Genomic DNA, 22,354 nt, shown 5'->3' with positions numbered 1-22,354 from the left:
TACTGTATCTTTTATTTTTGAAATTATTGTCGGGTTATCGATGTTGGCCACAATGGAGTTGGCATATAGTAATGAAAAAGTGTTCAAAATTGCCAAAAACATTAATTCCTTCATCCTCAGCCCTTTTTTAACAAGGAGGGGTGACTTTTGTTCATATCGTCTCCGTTGGATTGACTACGGTTTCGCCATAGTTGCATCGGCTAAGACATTACATTTTTTTGTTTTTCCTCCTTTGCATTCGAACCTGCCAGTCTCCTACCGTTTTTTTTAACGACACCTCTCTCCACCCGCGCTGACTACTGTTGTTTTGATCCGCCCTCCCCCTGCTATTACCACTTTTTTTTTTTTGGGGTTCCTTTCTACACCACCTCCACACACCTGGGCAACGCTGGGTACCCCCGTTAGCTTTCTTATAATTGTGAAAATGATAATCAACAGATTGCACAATAACACAGTACATATGAGCACATGGAAAAATATCAGCAGCAGCAAAAGATAGCTGGCTTGCAAAGAGATTAACAGTAGCAGTTGCTGAAAAACGAGTCTATGCAAATTAGGAAGCGTGTGCGAGGAGAAAAAGTAAAGAAAGGAGAAATGCACCGCGTGGTTTGGGAGGAAGCAAAGTATGTGTCGAAGAAAATGGACGTGTAAAGAAATGCAGGGAGTCTGAAGGATGATGAGAGGTCTGGGAGGAGTAAAGAAGTCAGAACACCAGAGTTGATTGGCCAAATAAAGAATTTCATGGATAAGGACTGTCGTGTATAGAGACAATAAGTGCACAGTTCCTCTTCTCCCTATAGTCCAGACCTTGCTCCCTGTGACTTTTGTTTATTCCTTAAGCTCAAGAAAAACCTTAGATGCTGTCGTTATGAGACAATTGAGGAGAGGAAAGAGACTGTGACAAGGGTCATTGATACGCTCACACAAGAGTACTTTCACGTGGCCTTACAGAAGTTGTTAGAACAGTACAAAAAATGCATTGCAGCCGGGGGGAGATTACTTCAAAGAGGATTAGAGTTTCATGTATGTACTATTAATAAAAGTGCCCATACGAAAAAAAAAAAAAAATCTGGAAACTTATTGAAGGTACCTGGTAAGTGTTGCATTTCAAGTCTTTCTTAATGAAATATGTCCAATTAACGAGTGCTGCCTGGTAACAAAGAAAGGTTAGTTATGAGTTATATTTAAATTGAAAAGATTAACAAAAGTATAATGATTGTTTGACCAGCTGTTTGATTCCTAGTGATGTGGGCGTTAAGGCAATAATCAATGATACAGTTTACCTTGTCACTATTGTTCTTTCCCCTCTCTGTCTCTCTTTCTCTGCCTTTGTGTATCTGTCTGTCTCTCCCTATATATATATATATATATATATATATATATATATATATATATATATATATATATATATATATTATTTGAGGGTAAACAGTTACATATGGTCGCTACAAATAACCATCTGTTTCAGTCAAAGAGACTTCCTCAGGCGACCTAGAACCTCTCAACGTCAAAAAGAAAAACCGGCGTTGAGAGGTTCTAGGTCGCCTGAGGAAGCCTCTTTGACTGAAACAGATGGTTATTTGTAGCGACCATATGTAACTGTTTACCCTCAAATAATAAAAAAAGTATTTTGTTCTTTTTATTGAGCACTATTTAACAACCTCGCTGTCTTCATTAGTCCCGACTTTTGAACACCTCAGACCTGAAACTATATATATATATATATATATATATATATATATATTAAGTAATGTGATTTATAATTTAAAATTTAAAAATCAAATTTTAATTAAATTAAAAATCCGTTTCATAAGAAGAAACAACAACAAAATCAATTATCTGTACGATCGTTTCGGAAAACAATGCTTTTTATTGTGGTATACATCAAATTATGTAGAATAATTATATATAGTTTTTTGGTAAGCAAGGTCTCCTCATCAGCAAATTTTGGAGGGTTTTTATTGAATTTAAAAGACACCATAAATAAACCTAGCATTAAAAGTAAGGCAGATGAATCTGAAAAATTGAAATAAAAGGTCTGGATTTAAATAAAAACCCTCCAAAATTTGCTGATGAGGAGACCTTGCTTACCAAAAAACTATATATAATTATTCTACATAATTTGATGTATACCACAATAAAAAGCATTGTTTTCCGAAACGATCATACAGATAATTGATTTTGTTGTTGTTCCTTCTTATGAAACTGATTTTTAATTTAATTAAAATTTGATTTTTAAATTTTAAATTATAAATCACATTACTTAATATTGAATTAGCTCTTGGACATTTAACTATCGAGCTTATTATATATCTAAATTACAACGAACACTTTCTATTTCCTGTATTTTAATTAAATTAGTAATTTCACTGTTACATTAAAATACACTCAGCTCTTTAGACTATTGTTCTAATCTTTAAATTATATATATATATATATATATAATAGAAAAATCTTGTTACTGAAAAATTATTGAATTTAAAAATAAAAACATTATAAACTTGTAAGGAAAGTATACAAAATTTTAAATATCCGACAAGGAGTACAAATAAACAAGAAAGACGTTATTCCACGGAGTTCTGAAAAATACTATTCTTCTCATTTGCAAAATCTATTATATAAAAGCGAAAATGTGTGCGTCCGGCAAAGGCTTTTTTTGGGAGAGGGGGGGGGTGCTTGAGTGAGGGGGTCACTAATTCTTAGAACTTTTTGTATACTCCTTAGATTATAATATTGCCGATTTACGAAATTAAGTCATGTCTATCTTTTATTTAAGCGACTTTTATGTTATAAAATACAAAATTTGCTCTGTGATTTCATTTCTCTATGGCATGATGTTTAACCTAGTAAACCACATGTTGACGTTCGTTTAACCACCTGCTTTTTTAAACGTTTAGTTTCAACCATTCTCGTGTCTACGCCATCTTAGCGTCGTGGTAAGTTATCAGGCTTTCTTTTCCGACTTCGCCTCAAGCCTCTGGGTTCGAGCCTACCTCACCACCAAAACTTTTTTTTCTTTTACACCTCCAAACATCTGGGCAATGCCGGGAAGGCAAAATGGGCACACACGTTTCTGTATGTTCAACAAAGGCTTTTCTCATGGAGGTTCTCCGTGTGGGGGGGGGGTTACTATTTTTGAGAACTTTTTATATACTTCCTAGATTATAATATATACGATTTGCAAACGGATGTCGTCTATACATTTATTTTGAGCGACTTTTAAAAAAATCTCTGGTTTCGAGTGTTTGTTTGTCTTTTTCATATAGATAAAGCGAAACTGAATCGAAACAAAGCGATTTGCTGGCCTTCGTGGCAACACATCTTGAAGGCAATCAGCTTTGATCACTGTGGGGGAAACCCTTTATATCAGACAATTGCTATTCATTAAGACACTGCCAGAGCTCTCCCTCTTGGAGGGAGCTGGTTTTCCCCCAACATCATGGTGAAGCAAATACGGCAGAAAGCGATTTGACATTTGAAAACTCTACCAAACTCCTCCGCCAATTTTTGCTAGTAATAAATAGAAGTAAATATAAACTGTTTGGGATATTTTAATAAAAATAATATTATTCTGAAATCATGTCATGCAATGGATATTGTAATTATTGTAATAGAAACGATAACACAGTGTGAAAAACTGTTATGCTTTAAATGATGTCAGTAGGTTATGAGGTGATTGCCTAAAATTAAAGTGCGTTGTTTGAAAAGTGCCTAATTAGCAAAAAAAAAAAATAATAATAAGTAAATAAATAAATAGACCTTTTCAAGTTCAGAAGTTGAGAATATTTTAATTTTTATTTAGGTCACATATGAAACAGTCTAATATATAAAAGGCTGTATGTCTGTCTGTCTCCATATTTTCAAACTCTATCTCCTCCGAAACTAAAAGTCGCAGACTGCTGATGCAATTCTCTATCTATATAAGAGCCAAGTTCGTCCAAGTATGGAGTACTGTTGTCACATTTGGACAGGAGCTGCTAGAAAGGACTTATCCTGCCTTGATAGAGTTCAAAATAGACTTTATTTTCATGGCAAGTGCTCGACTGAACTTCAGTCTATGGTCCCCCCTCACCAAACTTTCACAAGAAACACTTGTCTAGCTAAAAACACTATCAATAATTCCCCCCAATCTTTATCTGTGCCTAAACCTAAACATAGATTCCATGAAGAAAGCTTCTTTCTTAGAACTGCGCACCTCTGGAACTGTTTTCCATTTTCCTGCTTTCCGGCTGACTACAATATGGTTGTCTTCAAGTCCAATGTAAACAAGTTCTTGATAAGCCATTCCCCTTAAGTTAAAAAATTTACTGAATTTCCATTACTAACAATTATTATATTGTCCAATTGACTACTGTACACTCTTTAATCCTTATCCTCGAGTGGCCCCCGGGCCTTGATAAGTGATGATGCTGATGTAAAAAAAAAAAAAAGACGCGCTAGGGGCTTCAAATGATTGAATTTTTTATGGACTATTCTTTTATTGGTCGTTAGCCAACTAAAATAGTTTTTAAGGGGTGAAAAATAGGTCAAAAATTTAAAAAAAATCATTATACATTTTGTACATTCATTTTAGTTTATTTTTAATTTTTAATTTTTAATCACTTCATATACATGTCATGTTGGTACAGTGGTAACGTCACCAGCTTTGAATGCTATAGTTTGGTTTTCATTCTCGCTGATGGCACCCAAATACTTTTTTTTACCTTTTGAAATCACGACTCTAAAATGATATTTACGAAATCTGGGTAAATTAAAAGATCATATTTAAGCGTGTCCCCCCCTCCCCGCTAGTAAACCATTAAAAAAGGTAAAAACTTATTTATTAAAAGCGATGAAATACAAAATGATAACTTGAGAGTGATTCTAGAATAGTCACATTAGGCAGATTTGCGTTTCATATGTTGGAAAAACAATTAATTTAAGTTACAGAGAGTTTTCAAGAATGTGTCTGTAATACCTACTATTATATGTGTGTATGTGTGCGTGTGTATGTGTGTGTGCATGTTTGTGTGTATGTGCATGTTAGTGTGTGTGAGTGAGAGAGTGTGCGAGTAAGAGAGTGTGTGTTGTGTGTGAGTGTGAAAGAGTGTTTGTGTATGTATTAGTGAGAGTGTGTGTGAGTGTATGAGTTGAAGAGTGTGTGTGTGCAAGAGATAAAGTGTGTGTGTGTGCATGAGAGTATGTGTGGTTGAGTAAGAGAGTGTATGTTTGTGTGTGTGTGAGTTTGTTTCGAATGGATTCGAAAACGGCTGGGCTGATTTTTATGAAATTCCACACCTAGGTACTTTATGTACCTGGCAGTGTTCTTAGATATGGTTTTGTGTCGGCATGTCTTTGATAAGTGTTGATAATCGAAATAATCCAGTGAAAGAAAGTAACAGGTGATTTTAACCAAAGTAAACATTTTATACAGCCTAACATCACAAGTGCATTAAGTAAGGCCAGGCATATAAAATCAACAGTAAGTTCTTTACTATCACAGGGGTGTGTTCGAAATTGATATTTCTGTTTAGAGCACAATTGATTTTTGCATTTTAAACTTTAATTCAAGCCATTATATATAAAAATAATGTTATAAAATCAACACTAGGTTCTCTACAGTGCAATGTAGACTACAATGTATTGTGGACTAAGTCATTGAGGAGGCATGTGAAGCTTCATCCCAACGCACTGCAATGGGTCCCCAATTAGAGCAGGCAATCAATCGATTTGATTGAAAAATGGGTGATTTCACTGATTTCGATTACAATTAAAATATGGAAGTGTGAAACAGTGTTGATCATCATTCAATCCTAGGCAACGTCAGGTCTCCCTGCTAGTGATGTTAGTTCTCCATTCTTTAGCAGAATTTTGCATGTTTGTTGTAATTCACTCCTATTCGTCCATTTGTTTTTTTGTTCACACGTTTCTCAATAACCACGGATTGGATTCTTTTTTGAAATTTTGCACAAACATTAGTCATGATGAAAGTAAATTTTTCTATTTGTTTGAAATCTGACTATTGCTTCATGAAAAATTTTCACCACTCAATGTCTTTCTCTTGATTTTAAATTTTTTGGATAAAAGTAATTGGAGTTGTTTAAGGTAAACAAAAAAAAACATTTTTTCAAGTAAATAAAGAAAAAATTGGCTTCTTAGCTGTTTTTATTGGAATACAAATTCAAAATTTAATTGTTTAAAAAAACAAAAGCAATCACTTCAAAATAAGAAATAAAATAAAATGAAAAAATGGCCGCGACGTCTTTAAAGTCTCGACAAAGACTTCAAAACAAGAAATAAGACAAAATGGTGGTAGAAATCCACCCAATAAATGCTACTGTGACATTTATTTTGTGAGTTTCTACCACCATTTTGTTTTATTTCTTATTTTGAAGTGATTATCAAGACTTCTGAGATGTAAAGAGGTATCGCGCCCATTTTTTCTTGATCTTTGGTAGCACACAATATTGTTTTTCAAACAAAATAAGCATTTTACATTAAATAAAAACACTAAAAACGTATTCGGTTAGGTAGAAGGGTAACTTATCTTGCCTTTGGTAACACTTATTTATTATATACTTGTTTTTTGACAAATTTTCCGTACCTCTGTGGATTGTAAAACAAACCCAAAAACTGTTATGAGGAAAGCAGATATACCTTTTTTGTGAATGATGAACTTCACGAGAGACTAAAACTATACTTACATCTAACATATTATTGGGTAGCGTTGTAACAGAACACGTATGAGCACCGTGGAAAATATCAGCAGCAGCAGCTGTAAGAAAAAGAAGGCACATATGCAAATTAGGAAGCGTGCGCGAGCTGACTTTTGGTAAAAGAGAAAAAAAAAAGGACAGCACATGCTCGACGGAAAAACAAAGTTGACGTTGAAGAAAATAGACGTGTGAAGTCGAAGGCGAGAAATGGCCGGTTAATGCCAGCGTGAGGTGAGAGAAAGAAAGTCAGTGTTGAAGAAAATGAAGAGAGAGAGTGTGTGTGTGTATGTCTCTGTGACAGTGTCTGTGAGTGAGAGTATGTGTGTGCGTGAGTGAGAGAGAGTGTGTTTGTGTTCATTCATAGCCTGACGTGGTTTAATTTTAAATCTGTCTTATCTGTCAACTCCTCCTTGCAACCTCTATCTCACAGAAGAGATGTTGCAAGTTTGTCTCTGATGTATCGTTATTTTCATGGAAAGTGTTCAACTGAGCTTCAATCTATGGTCCCCCCTCGCCAAACTTTCACAAGAAACACTCGTCTAGCTGTAAACACTATCAATAATTCCCCCCACTCTTTATCTGTGCCTAAACCTAAACGTAGATTTCATGAACAAAGCTTCTTTCTTAGAACTGCATGCCTGTGGAATTGTCTTCCGTTTTCCTGCTTTCCGGCTGACTACAATATGGTTGTGTTCAAGTCTAAAGTTAATAAGTTCTTGATGAGCCGTTCCATATAAGTTATCAAATTTACCAAATTTTCATTACTAATGATTACTATATTGACCAATTTCTACTGTACACTCTTTAACCCTTATCCTTGAGTGGCCTCTTGGCCTTGATAATGTGGTGATGCCTATGTAAAAAAAAAAAAAAAAGCTCAAACGATAGGGAATGCAGCTGGAGTGCAAAATGTTTTGGTATGTGTGTGAGAGAGAGTGTGTGTGCGTGTGTGTGTGTGTGTTTGAGAGAAAGAAAGTTGGTGTCGAAGAAAATGGAAGTGTAAATAGTGAGTGCGAGAATGGGTCAGCTGTTACCGGCATGCGGTCGGAGGAAGGAGAAGCACTACCTGGTAAAATGAACATGTGGCAACGAGAGACTTTTTAAATGGTGCCGAAAGCAGCAGTAATAAATGCTTTTGTTAAAAAAGAGAAAAATGCTGACCCATTTATTTCCTCTTGTTTATGACAATATAATACAAATATTAAACACAATGTTTTTGCTGAATGGTTTTATGTAGTTTTATTTTAACGGCACGTCTACCAACTTTGGATTATTTAATGGTGAATAAAGTTGTGTTAGGAATGCACACTTACTGCTTGGAATCATGAACTATTCCATAGCGTCACTTCTGTCCATGACGTCACTTCTGGGTAACGAGAACCGGTTTACCAAATCAGTCATAGATGGATGCGTGAAGAGTATGGTCGTCACCAACTAGTCCAGTAGTTGAGCAAAGATATTGTTCAGTTAACCTTTTTCATGTATTTAATGTTAATGCATATTTATTTAACTGCGACTGTGTTCTTCCTCATCATTTATTCAAATACTAACATCACAACAAGTTGTCAAACCTAATTCTATAGATACATATTTATAGAATACGTTGCTTCACAAAGTGCCTTCAATAAGTTTCCAGACTGTTTCGTATAGGCACTTTTATTGATAGTACACACATGAAACTTTAGTCCCCTCCGAAGTAATCTCCTCAGACTGCAATGCACTTATACCTTTATGACCCTCAGAATCATGACGCGCACTTTTTTTTTTTTTTAATACATTCTTTGTTAACTATACCACTGGATTTGTTGTTATTTCTTACTAGGGCTATGACAACAGCATATTCTTTTCATTTTTTTGACTCACAAGTATATATCCGACACATTAAGACACAATCAACTGAAAACCACACCACTGTATATATAAGCATATAAGATATCAACGAATACACACTCGAGAATCAAAACAATGGAAAGAATATGCTGTTGTCCTAGCCCTATTTATTACCTACAAAGCTGCAACACCGACAACGAGGGATTAAAAACATATACCACTACAAACAACACTGGTGCTAATCTAAATGCAGATTCCATGAACAAGGCTTCTGCCTGTCTGTAGAAACACTGTTCCACTAGTTTGCTTCCCTGTTGAATACAACACGGTAGCCTTCAAATCCAATGTAAACAAGTTCTTATTGAGCCGTCCCCATAAATAATCAAATTATACTCAATTTACACCTTTAACAATTACTATACTACCAATTTACATTCATTAATTCTTATCCTCAAGTGGTCTTCGGGCCTTGATAAGTAGTGACTCCTAAGTAAAAAAAACAACCTGCAATTGTTAAATTTTAAATAAAGGGTTCAGAATTCTGTATATATGTAACATAGTGTACATGGGAAAATATCAGCAGCAGCAAAGGATAGCTGGCTTGCGCATAGATTAGTTACAGCAGCAGCTGAAAAAAGCACATATGAAGTGTGTGCGAGTTGGCGCGCCAAGAAAAAGAAAAAAAAGATACCACATGCTCGGGGGGGGGGGGGAGAGAAAAGTGTGTGTCGAAGAAAATGGACGTGTAAAGTCGAGGACGAGGATAGGCTGGCTGTAGCTAGCATGTGGTTGGAACATAGAAAAATAGGTAATAAACGCTTTTGTTAAAAAGGAAAAGATGTTGATCTGAATTTCTTTTCTTTTTTGTTTGTTTCTTTTTCGATGGTGCCGGACGGCGTGGTGGTGGGGGGTCCAAAAGAGGTTTGAAGTGTAATGAACACAGTTTGAGTATAGCAGTTATGTTACACTGCTACAAAAAACAAATTAAAAGTAAATATGCTATACTGCCTGGCAATGCTAGATAGCTACACCTAGTTTGAAATATTGATTACTGTGATATGTTCTGATTGGTTTGAAAAAAAATCCCAATCAAATGCGTTTGACTTTTGAGTTTTTTATACTGTGTTATGCTCAAAGTTGTTGATTTTTTTATACTGTGTTATGCTCAGAGTTTTTGATTTTTTTATACTGTGTTATGCTCAGAGTTGTTGATTTTTTTATACTGTGTTATGCTCAGAGTTGTTCAGTTTTTTATACTGTGTTATGCTCAGAGTTGTTGATTTTTTATACTGTGTTATGCTCAGAGTTGTTATAATTTTTTATACTGTGTTATGCTCAGAGTTGTTGATTTTTTTATACTGTGTTATGCTCAGAATTGTTATAATTTTTTTATACTGTGTTATGCTCAGAGTTGTTGATTTTTTTATACTGTGTTATGCTCAGAGTTGTTGATTTTTTTATACTGTGTTATGCTCAGAGTTGTTATAATTTTTTTATACTGTGTTATGCTCAGAGTTGTTATAATTTTTTTATACTGTGTTATGCTCAGAGTTGTTATAATTTTTTTATACTGTGTTATGCTCAGAGTTTTTGATTTTTTTATACTGTGTTATGCTCAGAGTTGTTGATTTTTTTATACTGTGTTATGCTCAGAGTTGTTATAATTTTTTTATACTGTGTTATGCTCAGAGTTGTGGATTTTTTTTATACTGTGTTATGCTCAGAGTTGTTATAATTTTTTTATACTGTGTTATGCTCAGAGTTGTTATAATTTTTTTATACTGTGTTATGCTCAAAGTTGTTGATTCTTTATATTGTGTTATGCTCAGAGTTGTTGATTTTTTATACTGTGTTATGCTCAGAGTTGTTGATATATTTATGCTGTGTTATGCTCAGAGCTGTTGATATATTATGCTGTGTTATGCTCAAAGTTGTTGATTTTTTTATATTGTGTTATGCTCAGAGTTGTTATAATTTTTTTTATACTGTGTTATGCTCAAAGTTGTTATAATTTTTTTATACTGTGTTATGCTCAGAGTTGTTATAATTTTTTTATACTGTGTTATGCTCAGAGTTGTTATAATTTTTTTATACTGTGTTATGCTCAGAGTTGTTATAATTTCACCATAAGTTTTCATGTTTTCTTAATTTCTTCCTTCTTTGTAAATTTGTCCAAGGACTTTATTTTATTTTTCTTATCTTTCAGGTCATTCTTCAGACCAAAACAATGTTCAGTGCAAGAGACTTTCTATGCAGACACGAGAAATCTTTGACACAGGTAAGCAAATTTTTGTATTATTTGGATTTATCGGACTACTATTCTCATCTTGAGTGTGATTTTCACAATGTTTCAGTCGATGTAACCTCTGACCTTCTTCAGGTGTATCTTGTTATATATATATATATATATATATATATATATATGTACTAGCTTGACCTGTGGAACTTCCACAGGATACTGATTCATATGTACTCCATAAATATGTACACCGTAAATGGAGATGCTCTGATATTATTGTACCTATTTACTATGCCTCCCCACGGGACAGAGTTAGACACCAGGGTCGTTTTTTAACGTGGAGAAAAGGTACAAAAATAAAAATTGTCTCAGTCGTGAAGGATTTCTCCTCCAACGAAAGAGAACAAGAAATAGAAGTGCAGCATCTGAAGAACAGATACTACACTTTGATCTTGTTTATATATTTTATTGAGAAAGAAAAAATTGAACATAAAAAACGTACAAAAAATTCAATTCAACAAAATTAGGCACAAGGCCCTACAAGAAGTTGGGAGGGGGAGGGTACAGGGTCTTTATGACTATGTAACAGATGAGACTTTGAAGTCTTACTCTTGACTGGCAACATTTACCAAAATACCTCAATCACTCTGTGGATCCTAATCTAACTAATAACCCCAGCGTTCAATGTAAAATTTAACTATGTACAATTTGTATATTCATTTCTGTATGTTGTGTGTGCATTTTTTTTTTTTTTTTTTTTTTTTTTTGTGTGTGTGTATGTGTGAGAAAATAAAGTTCGATTTCATTAGAAAGAGTTCTTGAATTAATTGGCATAAAATGTTCGTGGAGTGGGAAAAAACTAATGAAAATGTTCATTTCAAAAAAAAAAAAAAAAAAAAAAAAAAAAGGAAAAAACTACTAATGTGTTGTTAGTAAGACCCCCCTGTACTATTCTATGTGGCTAGATCCCCCACTGTTTTCCGGGGAACCGAAAACAAGCAGAGCATCCCTAATGGGGTTTGGGGAAGTCGCCTTAATGGAGGTGGGAGAAAGTAAAGCAACGGATGGAGGGGGTAGGAAGGTGACCTCTGAGTAGGGGGATGACCGGGAGCATCAGAAAATAAAGATGAGGAGCAGGGGGGTTGGGCAGACTCAGAGGTTCTCTAATACCAAAAAATAAAATCAGGAACAGGATCTCATTTGTACCACCAGTCAAGAGTTACTTTACTGAACTTATAATGCTAACCTAGGCGGGATGGGTTCTGTAGGACCCAGCACCGCCCATGCCATGCCTAAGGAGGGAACACGTATTGAAACTTGGCTCCTCGACGGATGCACAAACTAGTGCTGTGCACCCACCTCTTGTCAAATTCCACTCTAGGCAACCTCTTCCAATCGCATCTGATCTTTACTTTAAGCAAATGTTTAAAGTAAACGATCAGATCCCGATCAGGAACAGATGTCCCTTCGTGGACCAACTTGAGGCGCGCGATCCAAATGGTCATGCGCGCTACTGCTAGGATCGCCAGGAAAACCAAACTTTCCTCCCTGGGGAACGGCGGCTCCATGTTGTACACAAAAGTTCCTACGTCGAGATCGAGCAGACACTCGGCATCGATGCGAGCTGTTACCCCCTCGACGTACCTTAATAGGGGCTGTATCCGGCTGCAACTAAAAAACGCATGCTCGATTGTTTCGGGCTCGCGTTCGTCACAGCACGGACAGAAGCGGCTGGTATGTTCTTTATACCGGAAAAGTACGTCGAAGAGGGGCAGCGCATTTCGGACCAGTCGCCAAGTCAGGGAGAATTCCGAGTTATTCAGAATCTCCCGTCCCGGCGCCCAACGCCATTGAGAACGGACAACCTCCATCGACCATCCCATCCGCCTACAAAGTGGATCCTTCGCGGTCCCCTCCACTAAATCCCGATACAGTTTCTTCCTTGGCTGATCGAGGACATTGGTCCCCGGCAAAGCTCTAAGAGCGGTTCGGCATTCGGAGAAGAACTTGGACTCCCCCTTCGGTCTACGACGACCTTCTACCGAAGGGTTGGGTTTGAGGTTGGGAAACGAGTTCTCAACCACAGGGACCCAAGGAGCGTCTCCTTCAAGCGAACGACCCAGGAAAGCCAATCTCTCGGCGTTTCTATGACACAAGAGACTGGGCTGACCCAGGCCTCCCTCGCTCGGATTTTGAACACAGACCTCTCTGCAGACATAATGCTTACCCTCGTTCCACAAAAGTGAATCGAGGCGCCCTTGTAAGCGGGTTAGTCGTTCTGCAGGGAGAGGAAGTACAGACAAACGGTAAAGGATGAGCGGAAAGACGTATGTAGCACACGCCTCCGCCCGACCCTTCAAGGACAATTTCCTTCCAATCCAAGTCTTTACTGACGATTTGACCTTAGACTGTACTTCCGACCAATTCTTTTCCAGCTGAAGTCCCGGTCCAAACCAGACACCGAGAATGCGGACCGGTCCATCGGTCCAGCTGAAAATACCTGGAAGCGAGTTTACCCCAGTCCAGGCCCCCAACCGCAGGCCAACAGACTTGCTACGGTTGAAGATGGCCCCTGTTACTTCTTCGTATCGAGCGAGCGCCTCGACCACCGCTTGAACGTCCGTGAGGCAAGACACGAATACGGTGACGTCATCGGCGAACGCGGAAACCCTGGCTCGTGTGCCTCCAGGGAGAGCTATTCCGCGCAGGACTGGTGTAGCCGCCTCGTCCCTTAACTTGCGAAGGAGGGGTTCCAACGCCAGGACATACAACAGAGGCGACAGCGGACAACCCTGTCGCACCGACCGAGAGACAGCGAATGACTCCGACAGCTTACCGTTGATCTGCACCGCTACCGTCGGCCTGTCATACAGAACAAAGATCCACTTGCGGAAGTCCGGATTAAATCCGGCGGCCTCTAGCACAGATCCTAGGAACCGATGGTCGACCCTATCGAATGCCTTGGACTGATCCAAACTGATCAGCGCGGCTTCGGCGTCGTCTTCTGTCCCCTCTATGATCGAGCGTATCAAGTGCAAATTGTCTTGAATCGATCTCCCCTTCACAGCATAAGTCTGGTCCGGTTCGATCAAGTCAGTGATGACAACCTGCAAGCGATTCGCAAGAATCTTTGCCAAAATCTTTAACTCTGTGTTTAGCAGAGTCAAGGGCCTAAAATCATCAAAGTTTTCCCTCCCACCATGCCGTTGACCTTTCCTCAGCAATGTGATCACACCCTTGGTCACCTGTCCGGGGATGGAACCCTGGGCAAACCAATGGTTGAACATATCCTTCAGAATAGGGACCAACATGGGCGACAGCCTCAAGTAAAACTCGTAGGGTAAACCATCAAGCCCCGGGGATTTGTTATAGCCGACCTGCTTCAACGCAGTAATGACCTCATGTTCAGTAATAAGACCATCACAGCTAGCCGCCCGAGCCGCCGTGAGGCGGGGCGAGTCAGCCAAATAGCTGCCAAACTCATCAACCCTGAGTCCGGGTAGTTGGGTGAAGCGCACCGATAGATGCTCCCGAAACCCCTCGCAGATCTCCCGAGTCGATACTAAGGGGTGTCCTTCCAGGTTATGTACTTTACGAATGTACCCATCCGAACCGCGCCTTAAAGCAGCCTTACGCTCAACAGCGTCAACATTCACAGCCTCGTTAGAAACTTTCTTTAACCTAGCCCTAACTACTTGACCTTCATACCGCTCGCTAGCCAAGCGGTTGAGATCTTGTTTAGCTAGTGCTAACTCTAGGGGGCCCCCCCCCTCCACCGCCCGGGTCAGCTTATCCTCTAAACGCTTCTTTGCCTTAGCCTTATCTATCGCGAGGCGTTGGCTATACTGGACAGAGAAGCGCCTAATTTTGGCCTTGAGACTAACCCACCACTTACTCCCTGTAACCGCCCCCACTAAAGCCCGCTGAATTAGCTCAGTGACCTTCAACCGGTAGTCCTCCAGCTCCAACAAGGTGCTGTTGAACTTCCAGTATCCGGCCAGTTTAGGCCTAGCACTTAAGCTCAAACGGGCCATAACAAGTTTATGGTCCGAGTGTCCTAGCAAGTGGAACGTGGGGCAAGATAGGAAGTCTACATCGCCTCTTCTAACTAACATCCGATCCAAGTAAGTGCTTGGATGGGAAGGCACTACAGGATGCCACGTCCACATCTCCCGCCCCGGATGATCCAGACGAAATCTGTCGACGAGATCGCACGAGGCCATCAGGTCAGACAGACTGCTGTCACACCACGCCGACCCGCTAGTCCCCCCGACCTTATCTATTTTGGGATCAAGGATTGCATTCCAATCCCCCATTAAAACTAACCGTTCCGGATCCACTAAGAAGCCCTCCAACCGTCGAAAAAAGGTTGCCCTCTCTACAGCAGCATTGGGAGCATAAACAGCAACAATCCGAAAAACACTACAATTAACAGCAACATCAACAACAAGCGCCCGCCCGTCCTCGCCTGCGTGAACAACATTCACCGACGCTGACAGGGTGCGACTCACTAGCAAGGAGATTCCACGACTATAGGTATTGCCATATGCTGAGTAGACATCGTAATCGTTTACCAGCACCTGACAATCCCCGTCACAAACAAAGTGGGTCTCCTGGATAGCGGCGATATCTACCTTGAGGGACACCAAGTCTCTCACAACGCGCGAGGCTTTGCTTCGACACCTGATGCCCCTCACATTCAATGTAGCCAAGTTCAAAGACATGATCACTTACCTCAAGCACTGTCACAGACGGGTCTGAAATCCTGGGCAGTGAGGACATGGCAGGCCTGGCCAAGGCTGCCGGTTAGTAAATCCGATGAAGGTGATCCATCCTTGGCCACGCCCCCCACGTCCAGGGGGAAGGTTAGTTTGAGTGCCCTGTATAGCGATGGGTGTACATACATGGGGATTCTACCCTCACATTTAAAGAAAATGTTGGTCAGTGAAGGATGGTCCCTATCCACCAGCTGCTGGCCTGGGATCGCATTCTTCGCTGCCCTAATCATTGCCCACATTCCTCCAGTCCTAGCGTCCTTGTTGACCCTAACGAAAGTGGTCAACAAGGGAGCGTCCTTGAATTTAGTGGGGTCTGTTACTAGGTCTCCACCGACTTTTTCAAAGTTTTTAAGTTTATTGTACCGGACCTTCTGTTGTCCTTTAAGGTCCGGAGCCGGTTGGAGAGGGTCTGTTTCACAAATCCTGCTTCCTGGCAGGAAGGGGAGCTTTTTGGTCCGTTCAGTGCGGACTTTGGGAGTGGGGGAGGGGATCTCTTTTGGTTGATGGGGAGGCTGAGCGCTTGGGGAGGGGGTAGCCTGCTCGTTTTCTTCTTTTTGGCTCCTGTCACGGGATGAGGGGCGGGAAGAGTTTCTTGGGGCCTTTATAGGAGAGGGGGAAGGTTGTTCAGGTTGCTGGGGTGTTGGGATCACAGGGGGCTCATCCTGTGTTATTGTTGCGAGGGAGTCCTTCTCAGTCTCAGTGGGGGTAGGAGGGTTTGCGCGTGTCTTGCGGCTTTTCCTCCTCCTGGCCCTCCTGATCTCTGTTGCGCTCAGGGCCATAGAGACTGTTGTTGTCTCTTCCTCTGCCTCTGACGCGGCCTCCTCCTCAGATTCTGGTAGTTTCCTCTTGTTTGAGGAGGAGGGTGTCTGTGTGTCCATTTTCTCTGTCTCGCTCTTCGGTTGTTCTTGGTCTTGGGTGACTGTCTGCAAGGATGGCTGTTTGTTGATCTTGCCTTTCTTTACGACCGTCACCCAGCCTGTCGGTGCCTCTGGAGGATTTGCGGCCGGCGCGGGATCCACGGCTTGATTTGTTGTCACGCTTGTTCCCGCCGCTTTTGTGGGCTTCTTCCCTCCATTCCTCTTTGGACAGTCCTTCGCCATATGCCCTTGTTGTGTGCACAGCCAGCAATGAGGCCTCCTCCCTTCCACTATAAGGGAGAGTGTCCACTCTCCGAACTTGAGTGTGGCTGGGATGGCGTAGAATCCAGCCTTGTCCAGGACCATCTGTACTTTGTAGTCCCCGGTCATGATGTTTCTTAATCCGCGGACCGGGGTGACTTCCTCTACGTCTCCATACTGGCTTAGGATAGCCCCCAGTTGTTTGGCCTCCATATAGCAGGGGACGTTTAGAGCAGAAACATTTGCTCTCCTCTTGTTCATATAGATGGGTTGGAGCTTTATGTTCCTGCTCTGATGGCAGGTCCTGGACAGCCTGACTGCGTCTTCGGAGGTGGGGAGCAGAACATCCCACTGTGCGTAACTCCTTCTACAGATGTAGTTGGCGGGAATGTTCTGCTCCAGCAACACGTTCATCATGGTGTCCTTGTTGACGCCCGTCAGACCCCTTGTCTTGGTGTCTGAAGTTATCAGCGAGAGCACTCTTTTCTCCAGAACTTCCACTTGACCCGGGAGGGGTTGGATGTTGTTCCCCTGGGTATACTCCTTGTAAGTTGAGTCGAAGAGTGCTCTGTAGTCTTCGGGCGTCAACTTCCCTTGCTGCTCTTTGGGGCCCCATGCCGGTCCTCCATCCTGGTGGGTGTCAGCTGGACTCGGGTTGGGGGGCGTAGCTGGTGTTGTGGGGCTCTCCATTGTTATGGGCATTTTTGGTTTCGGAACGGGGCCGTTACCAGGCAAAGTAGGCCATTGTGTCTTTGGCGTTGTTTCGTCCTGGCTTGGTTTGCTCTCCGGGCCGCTCCCCTTTCTTATTTTCTTCCTTTGCTGGGTGGCTGTCCCCTTGGGGGATGGAGGTGTCTCCCCTTCTGGTGCCGTGTTCCCAGCTGGAGCCTTGGTGGGTACTGTCAAGGGTGTCTCTCCTTCCAGCTTGCTTTTGTTACCACTGGCCAGAGAGTCACCCCTTTTCCGTATTTGGTTCTCTTGGGGAGTGTTGGGGGGCCAATCACTGTCTTCCCCGCCGAATAGTGAGCAGATGGAGGCTATTACGTCTTCATCCAGCGCCTCGGTTTGGTCCGCGGTGCTGATTTCCTCCTTTTCTGTTGGGGAGTCGCCCTTTGGGGGAGCGGGGGATGGGTTCCCCGGTCTTCCTCCCTTGGTTCTGCCGTCCTGGGGTGCAGCTGATTGGCTGGGTTCTGCACTTTCCCCAGCTAGTGACTTAACGGCAGCTTTTTCCGCTGGGTTGCCCTCGTGGGGAGCGGTTGCAGGTGCTTTTCGGGGGGTCGCCGCGGGCTGCGGCCCTACCCTCCCGCTTTCTTCCAAGGTCGCCGCGCGCCGGGGCCCTACCTTGTTTCCTGGCGCCGTCTCGCCGGGAGATGCATCAGCTCCCTCACATAGGGAGTCGTTCGCAGTTGAGATGCTGCGCATTTGGGGTGACGTACCCCTCCTGCCTGGCATCGTGGCGGTTGCACTGGCCGCTGGCGCGGACCAAAGTGTAGTGGGGGAAAAGAAAACCCAGGGGAATGGAGGGGGAGGAGGGGGAGGAGCGGACTCTGAAGAAATTAGAGTTTTTGACTTCCCCTCACGGGGATGTCGGGTTAGCAGCTCAGATCCCCCCGCGAGGGGGGAGAGCAGAGAAGAAAGACGCAGTGGGTGCTAGCGGGTCAGAGTGCCGCGTCGCAATTAAGAGAGAGAGGGGATAGGCATCCCTGCCCACAGAGGGGAGCAGAAACGAAGCACCCGCCCTACCCCACGTCACCCTACCCACTAACTTACCCCAACGGAAGCGAGAAAGAGAACCCTGTCTGCTCGATCCACTGGGAGAGCAGCGAAGATAGACAAAGTTTGGGCCTGGCAGGTCAGAGTGCTGCTCAGGCAATTAAGTGTGGAGAAATTAGACCATCCCAGTCTCGAGAAGTGAGACCGAAACGAAGAAAAAACAACATGCAAAAACAACAAATGAAAAAAGAAGGTCTCAACTACCAGCGATAGTGGTGTTGGTCTCGAGATTCCAGTCTCCCAAAAAAGGGGATCGGTTTCCGGGTCCAAGCTCCCACAAATGTGGAGTCGGTCCTTTAGGTCCTGACTCCCCAAAGGAGGGGGTCGGTCCTTGCTAACGAAAGTTAGTATGAAAACACCTTAACCTAGCCCGAAAGCCCGGTGGCGGAAAGTTTAGTAACTGAGAGAACAGATACTACACTTTGAGATATTAAATCTTTTATTCATGTTAAAAAAATACAGTAAAATTAACGGTGAACAAAAAACTTAGGCACATGGCCAACTCAAAAGGGGGGATTTTGGGGGTCGTTGGTCATCCTTGTCGCTCCAGAACTAAACAAAGTCAAAAGTTTCTCCCAGCTAGTATCTTCTTTCACCATAATACCGCATTCACCCTTTCATCTTGGGGGACGTCCTAGTAACTCCCAATTTTTTAAAACATTTTTTATTGACGTGTAAAAACAAAAAAGATAACAATAAAATGGTAACAATAATTCATTTGTGTCGAGGGAGGGGGAAGAAAAAACAAAAGGTGATTAGTAGGACCCTCCCAACCCCGTCTAGTTGATAGACTGCCCGTTCCACTAGGTTTGTAAAAGGAACCTCGCTTCTGCGGGTCAGTCTCTAGGTGGGGATGCCCTCTAGATGGGGGTGAATGGAGAAAAGAAAATTTTGTGGGTAAGGGATGGAGGTTAGTTTGTATTTCTTTTTCTCCAAGATGGGTAAAATTTAGAGGAAGGGGTGAAAAACAAAAATTGCAGGTAAGAGGGGATGGGGATCTTGGAGGCTTCCTAATCGGGGAGGGATGGAACACACACTCAGCTAGCTGAGAGACTACTTGTTTAATTTAACTTTACAGAACTGCGCGTTCCACACCTAGGCGGGGAACACGTATTCGAATTTGGCTCCTCTTCGTACACACAGACTTGCCACATGTATCCATCTTCTGTCAAATGCCGCGCGATGCAGCCTTCTTCTATCACATCTGATCTTCACCCGTAGTTGGTGTTTAAAGAACGCGATCAGATCTTGATCAGAAAAAGACAACACCCCCCGGCAACCTTGCAGACGCGACGTCCAAATCACCATTCTCGCCACGGCCAGAATCGTAACGTAGACCATTTGTCTTTCCCGGTCCCACGGCGGCCTCACGTTGTCCACAACATTGGATACAGTAATTGGGCGAGGATGCTCAGGATCGATGCGAGCCGTCACCCCACTGACATACGACCAGTACTGGCGGAGTTCGCGGCAATCAAAGAAAGCGTGATCCGTAGTTTCCACAGCCGTTGTCCCACAACGGGGACAATCGGGCGACTCCAGAAACCCAGAACTGCATTGTATGTTGTTGAGTGGAAGTGCATTTCGGGCCAATCGCCAGGTCAGAGAGAACTCCGAATTGTTCAGATGACTCGAACCTGGCGCCCAGCTCCACGCGGAGCGGATCTCACTCTGCTGCCACCCCAAACGCGCGCATAGCGGGTCGTCAGCGGCCTCCCTCACTAGATCCCTGTGGAGTTCCCTACGGGTAGCAGTCACAAGGTCACTGGACCTTGGTAGTCGTTTTAGCGCGGCTCGGCACTCTTTCATGTAGGCAGATTCTCCCCGCGGCCTGCGACGGCTCTCGATGGAAGGGTCGAGAACGAGGTCGGGGAAGGCGGCAGTAACCACGGGGTGCCACGGTTGGTCCTCCTGCATATAGTTGCTCAGGAAGGCCAGTCTCTCAGCATCTCGATGACACTTCAAGTCCGGCATTCCCAAGCCTCCCTCACACGGACGTTGAATACAGACCTGTCTGCTCACCCAGTGTCTTCCTCTGTCCCAAAGGAGCGAGGACAAGAGTTCGACGAGAGCTTTTAGGTGTTGTGCAGGCAGGGGAAGTACGGCCAGTCGGTAAAGGATGAGAGGAAAGACGTAAGTGGCGCACGCCTCAGCTCTACCCTTTAAGGAAAGTTTCCTAGGAAGCCACGAACTGACTGCAGCCTCCACCTTTGACCGTACCTCCAACCAATTCTTGTCAAGCTGGAGACCCGGTCCGAACCACACGCCGAGGATCCGGACCGGGCCATCTGTCCAGCTGAAGGGCGCAGGGAGGTTTGCGTTGCCACTCCATGCGCCCAACCGCAGTCCTACCGACTTGTTGCGGTTTATCTTGGCCCCTGTAATTCTTTCGTACTGTGTGAGTGCCTCCGACACGACCTCAATGTCTCTGGAGCCCGACACGAAGATCGTGACATCATCGGCGAACGCGGATACCTTGGCAGCTGAGCCGCCAGGCAGAGCCATTCCGCGCAGGGCCGAATTTGCCTCCCCATGTCTCAGCTTGCGGAGAAGAGGCTCCAAAGCCAGGACATAAAGCAGGGGCGACAGCGGACAACCCTGACGAACCGACCGAGAGATAACAAAGGGTTTCGAGCGCTTTCCGTTCACTTGCACGACAGCCATGGGCTGCCGATACATTATGGAGATCCACTTGCAAAAGTCCGGTTTAAAACCGGCGGCCTCTAAGACAGATGCCAGGAAACGATGGTCGACCCTATCGAAAGCTTTGGACTGATCTAAGTTTATCAGCGCGGCTTCTGTGTCGTCATCTATTCCCCCCTCTAGGATCATGCGGATCAGGTGCAAGTTGTTCTGAATCGATCTCCCCTTCACAGCGTAGTTCTGTTCTGGTTCAACCAACTCGTCGATAACAACCTGCAGCCGATTCGACAGGACCTTGGCCAAAATCTTCAACTCTGTGTTTAGCAGAGTTATGGGCCTGTAGTCATCTAACTCTTCCCCTCCATGCCCGTCACCTTTCTTCAGCAATGTGATCACTCCCTTGGTCACCTGCCCTGGGATGGATCCCTGAGCAAACCAATGGTTGAACATATCCGTCAGAAGAGGCAGAAACATGGGCGACAGCCTCAAGTACAGTTCGTATGGCAGACCATCAAGTCCTGGCGATCTGTCACAGCTGACCTGCTTCAGCGCAGTAAAGACCTCCTGCTCCGTCACCCGGCCCTCGCAACCAGCCGCTCTAGCCGCCTCGAGGCGGGGAGAGTCGGCCAAATAGTCGCTAAACTCAAGGACCGGAAGATCGGGCTGCTGCGTAAAACGCTCCTCGAAATGTTCTCGAAACCCCTCGCAGATCTCCCGAGTCGATTCCAGGGTGCGTCCATTCGGATGTTTGATTTTTGCAATATATTTGTCCGAGCCACGCCTAGAAACCTCACGGCGCACGTCTGCATCAGAATTGACTGCTTCGTTGCCTATCTTTCTAAGCCTAGCTCTAACTACTTGGCCTTCGTAACGCTCGCTAGTCTCGCGTAGAAGGTCCTGCTTAGCTAGTTCCTGACTAACCCTATCACCCTCCCCGGTAGCCTGGGCTAGTTTCTGCTCTAGCTTCTTCTTCGTCTTGGCCTTATCTAGTGCGAGGCGCTGGGCATACTTGACGGAGAAGCTTCTGATCTTGGCTTTGAGACCTAACCACCACTTACTCCCGGTAACCGCCCCCACTAGTGCCTTTTTAATCAATTCTCTTAACTGATCTTGGAAGTCTTGTCTCTCCAGAAGGGAGGTGTTTAACTTCCAGTACCCCGCTAACTTAGGCCTATTTCCTAGCTTCAGCCGGGCCATAACTAATTTATGGTCCGTCTGGCCTAGCCAAGTGAACGTGGGACAAGATAAGAAGTCTACTTCGCCTCTCCTAACTAACATCCT

The 22,354-nt window shown here is 43.2% G+C and overlaps 1 protein-coding gene across 3 annotated transcripts in view; it reads left to right on the top strand.

Moving 5' to 3' along the window:
• LOC145269116 (uncharacterized) overlaps positions 1–22,354 on the top strand; it is a 247,765-nt gene that overhangs the window by 165,289 nt on the left and 60,122 nt on the right. For all 3 annotated transcript variants that reach the window (XM_080124705.1, XM_080124708.1, XM_080124707.1), the window contains exon 3: positions 10,732–10,803. In XM_080124705.1, the coding sequence (XP_079980831.1) occupies positions 10,732–10,803 (72 nt within the window). The remainder of the gene's footprint in view (positions 1–10,731; positions 10,804–22,354) is intronic.

Source organism: Euprymna scolopes, chromosome 45, assembly GCF_053919585.1.
Source record: "Euprymna scolopes isolate OS-2025 chromosome 45, ASM5391958v1, whole genome shotgun sequence".
Taxonomy (NCBI): Eukaryota; Metazoa; Mollusca; class Cephalopoda; order Sepiida; family Sepiolidae; genus Euprymna; species Euprymna scolopes.
This window is presented reverse-complemented; position numbering and strand designations above follow the sequence as displayed.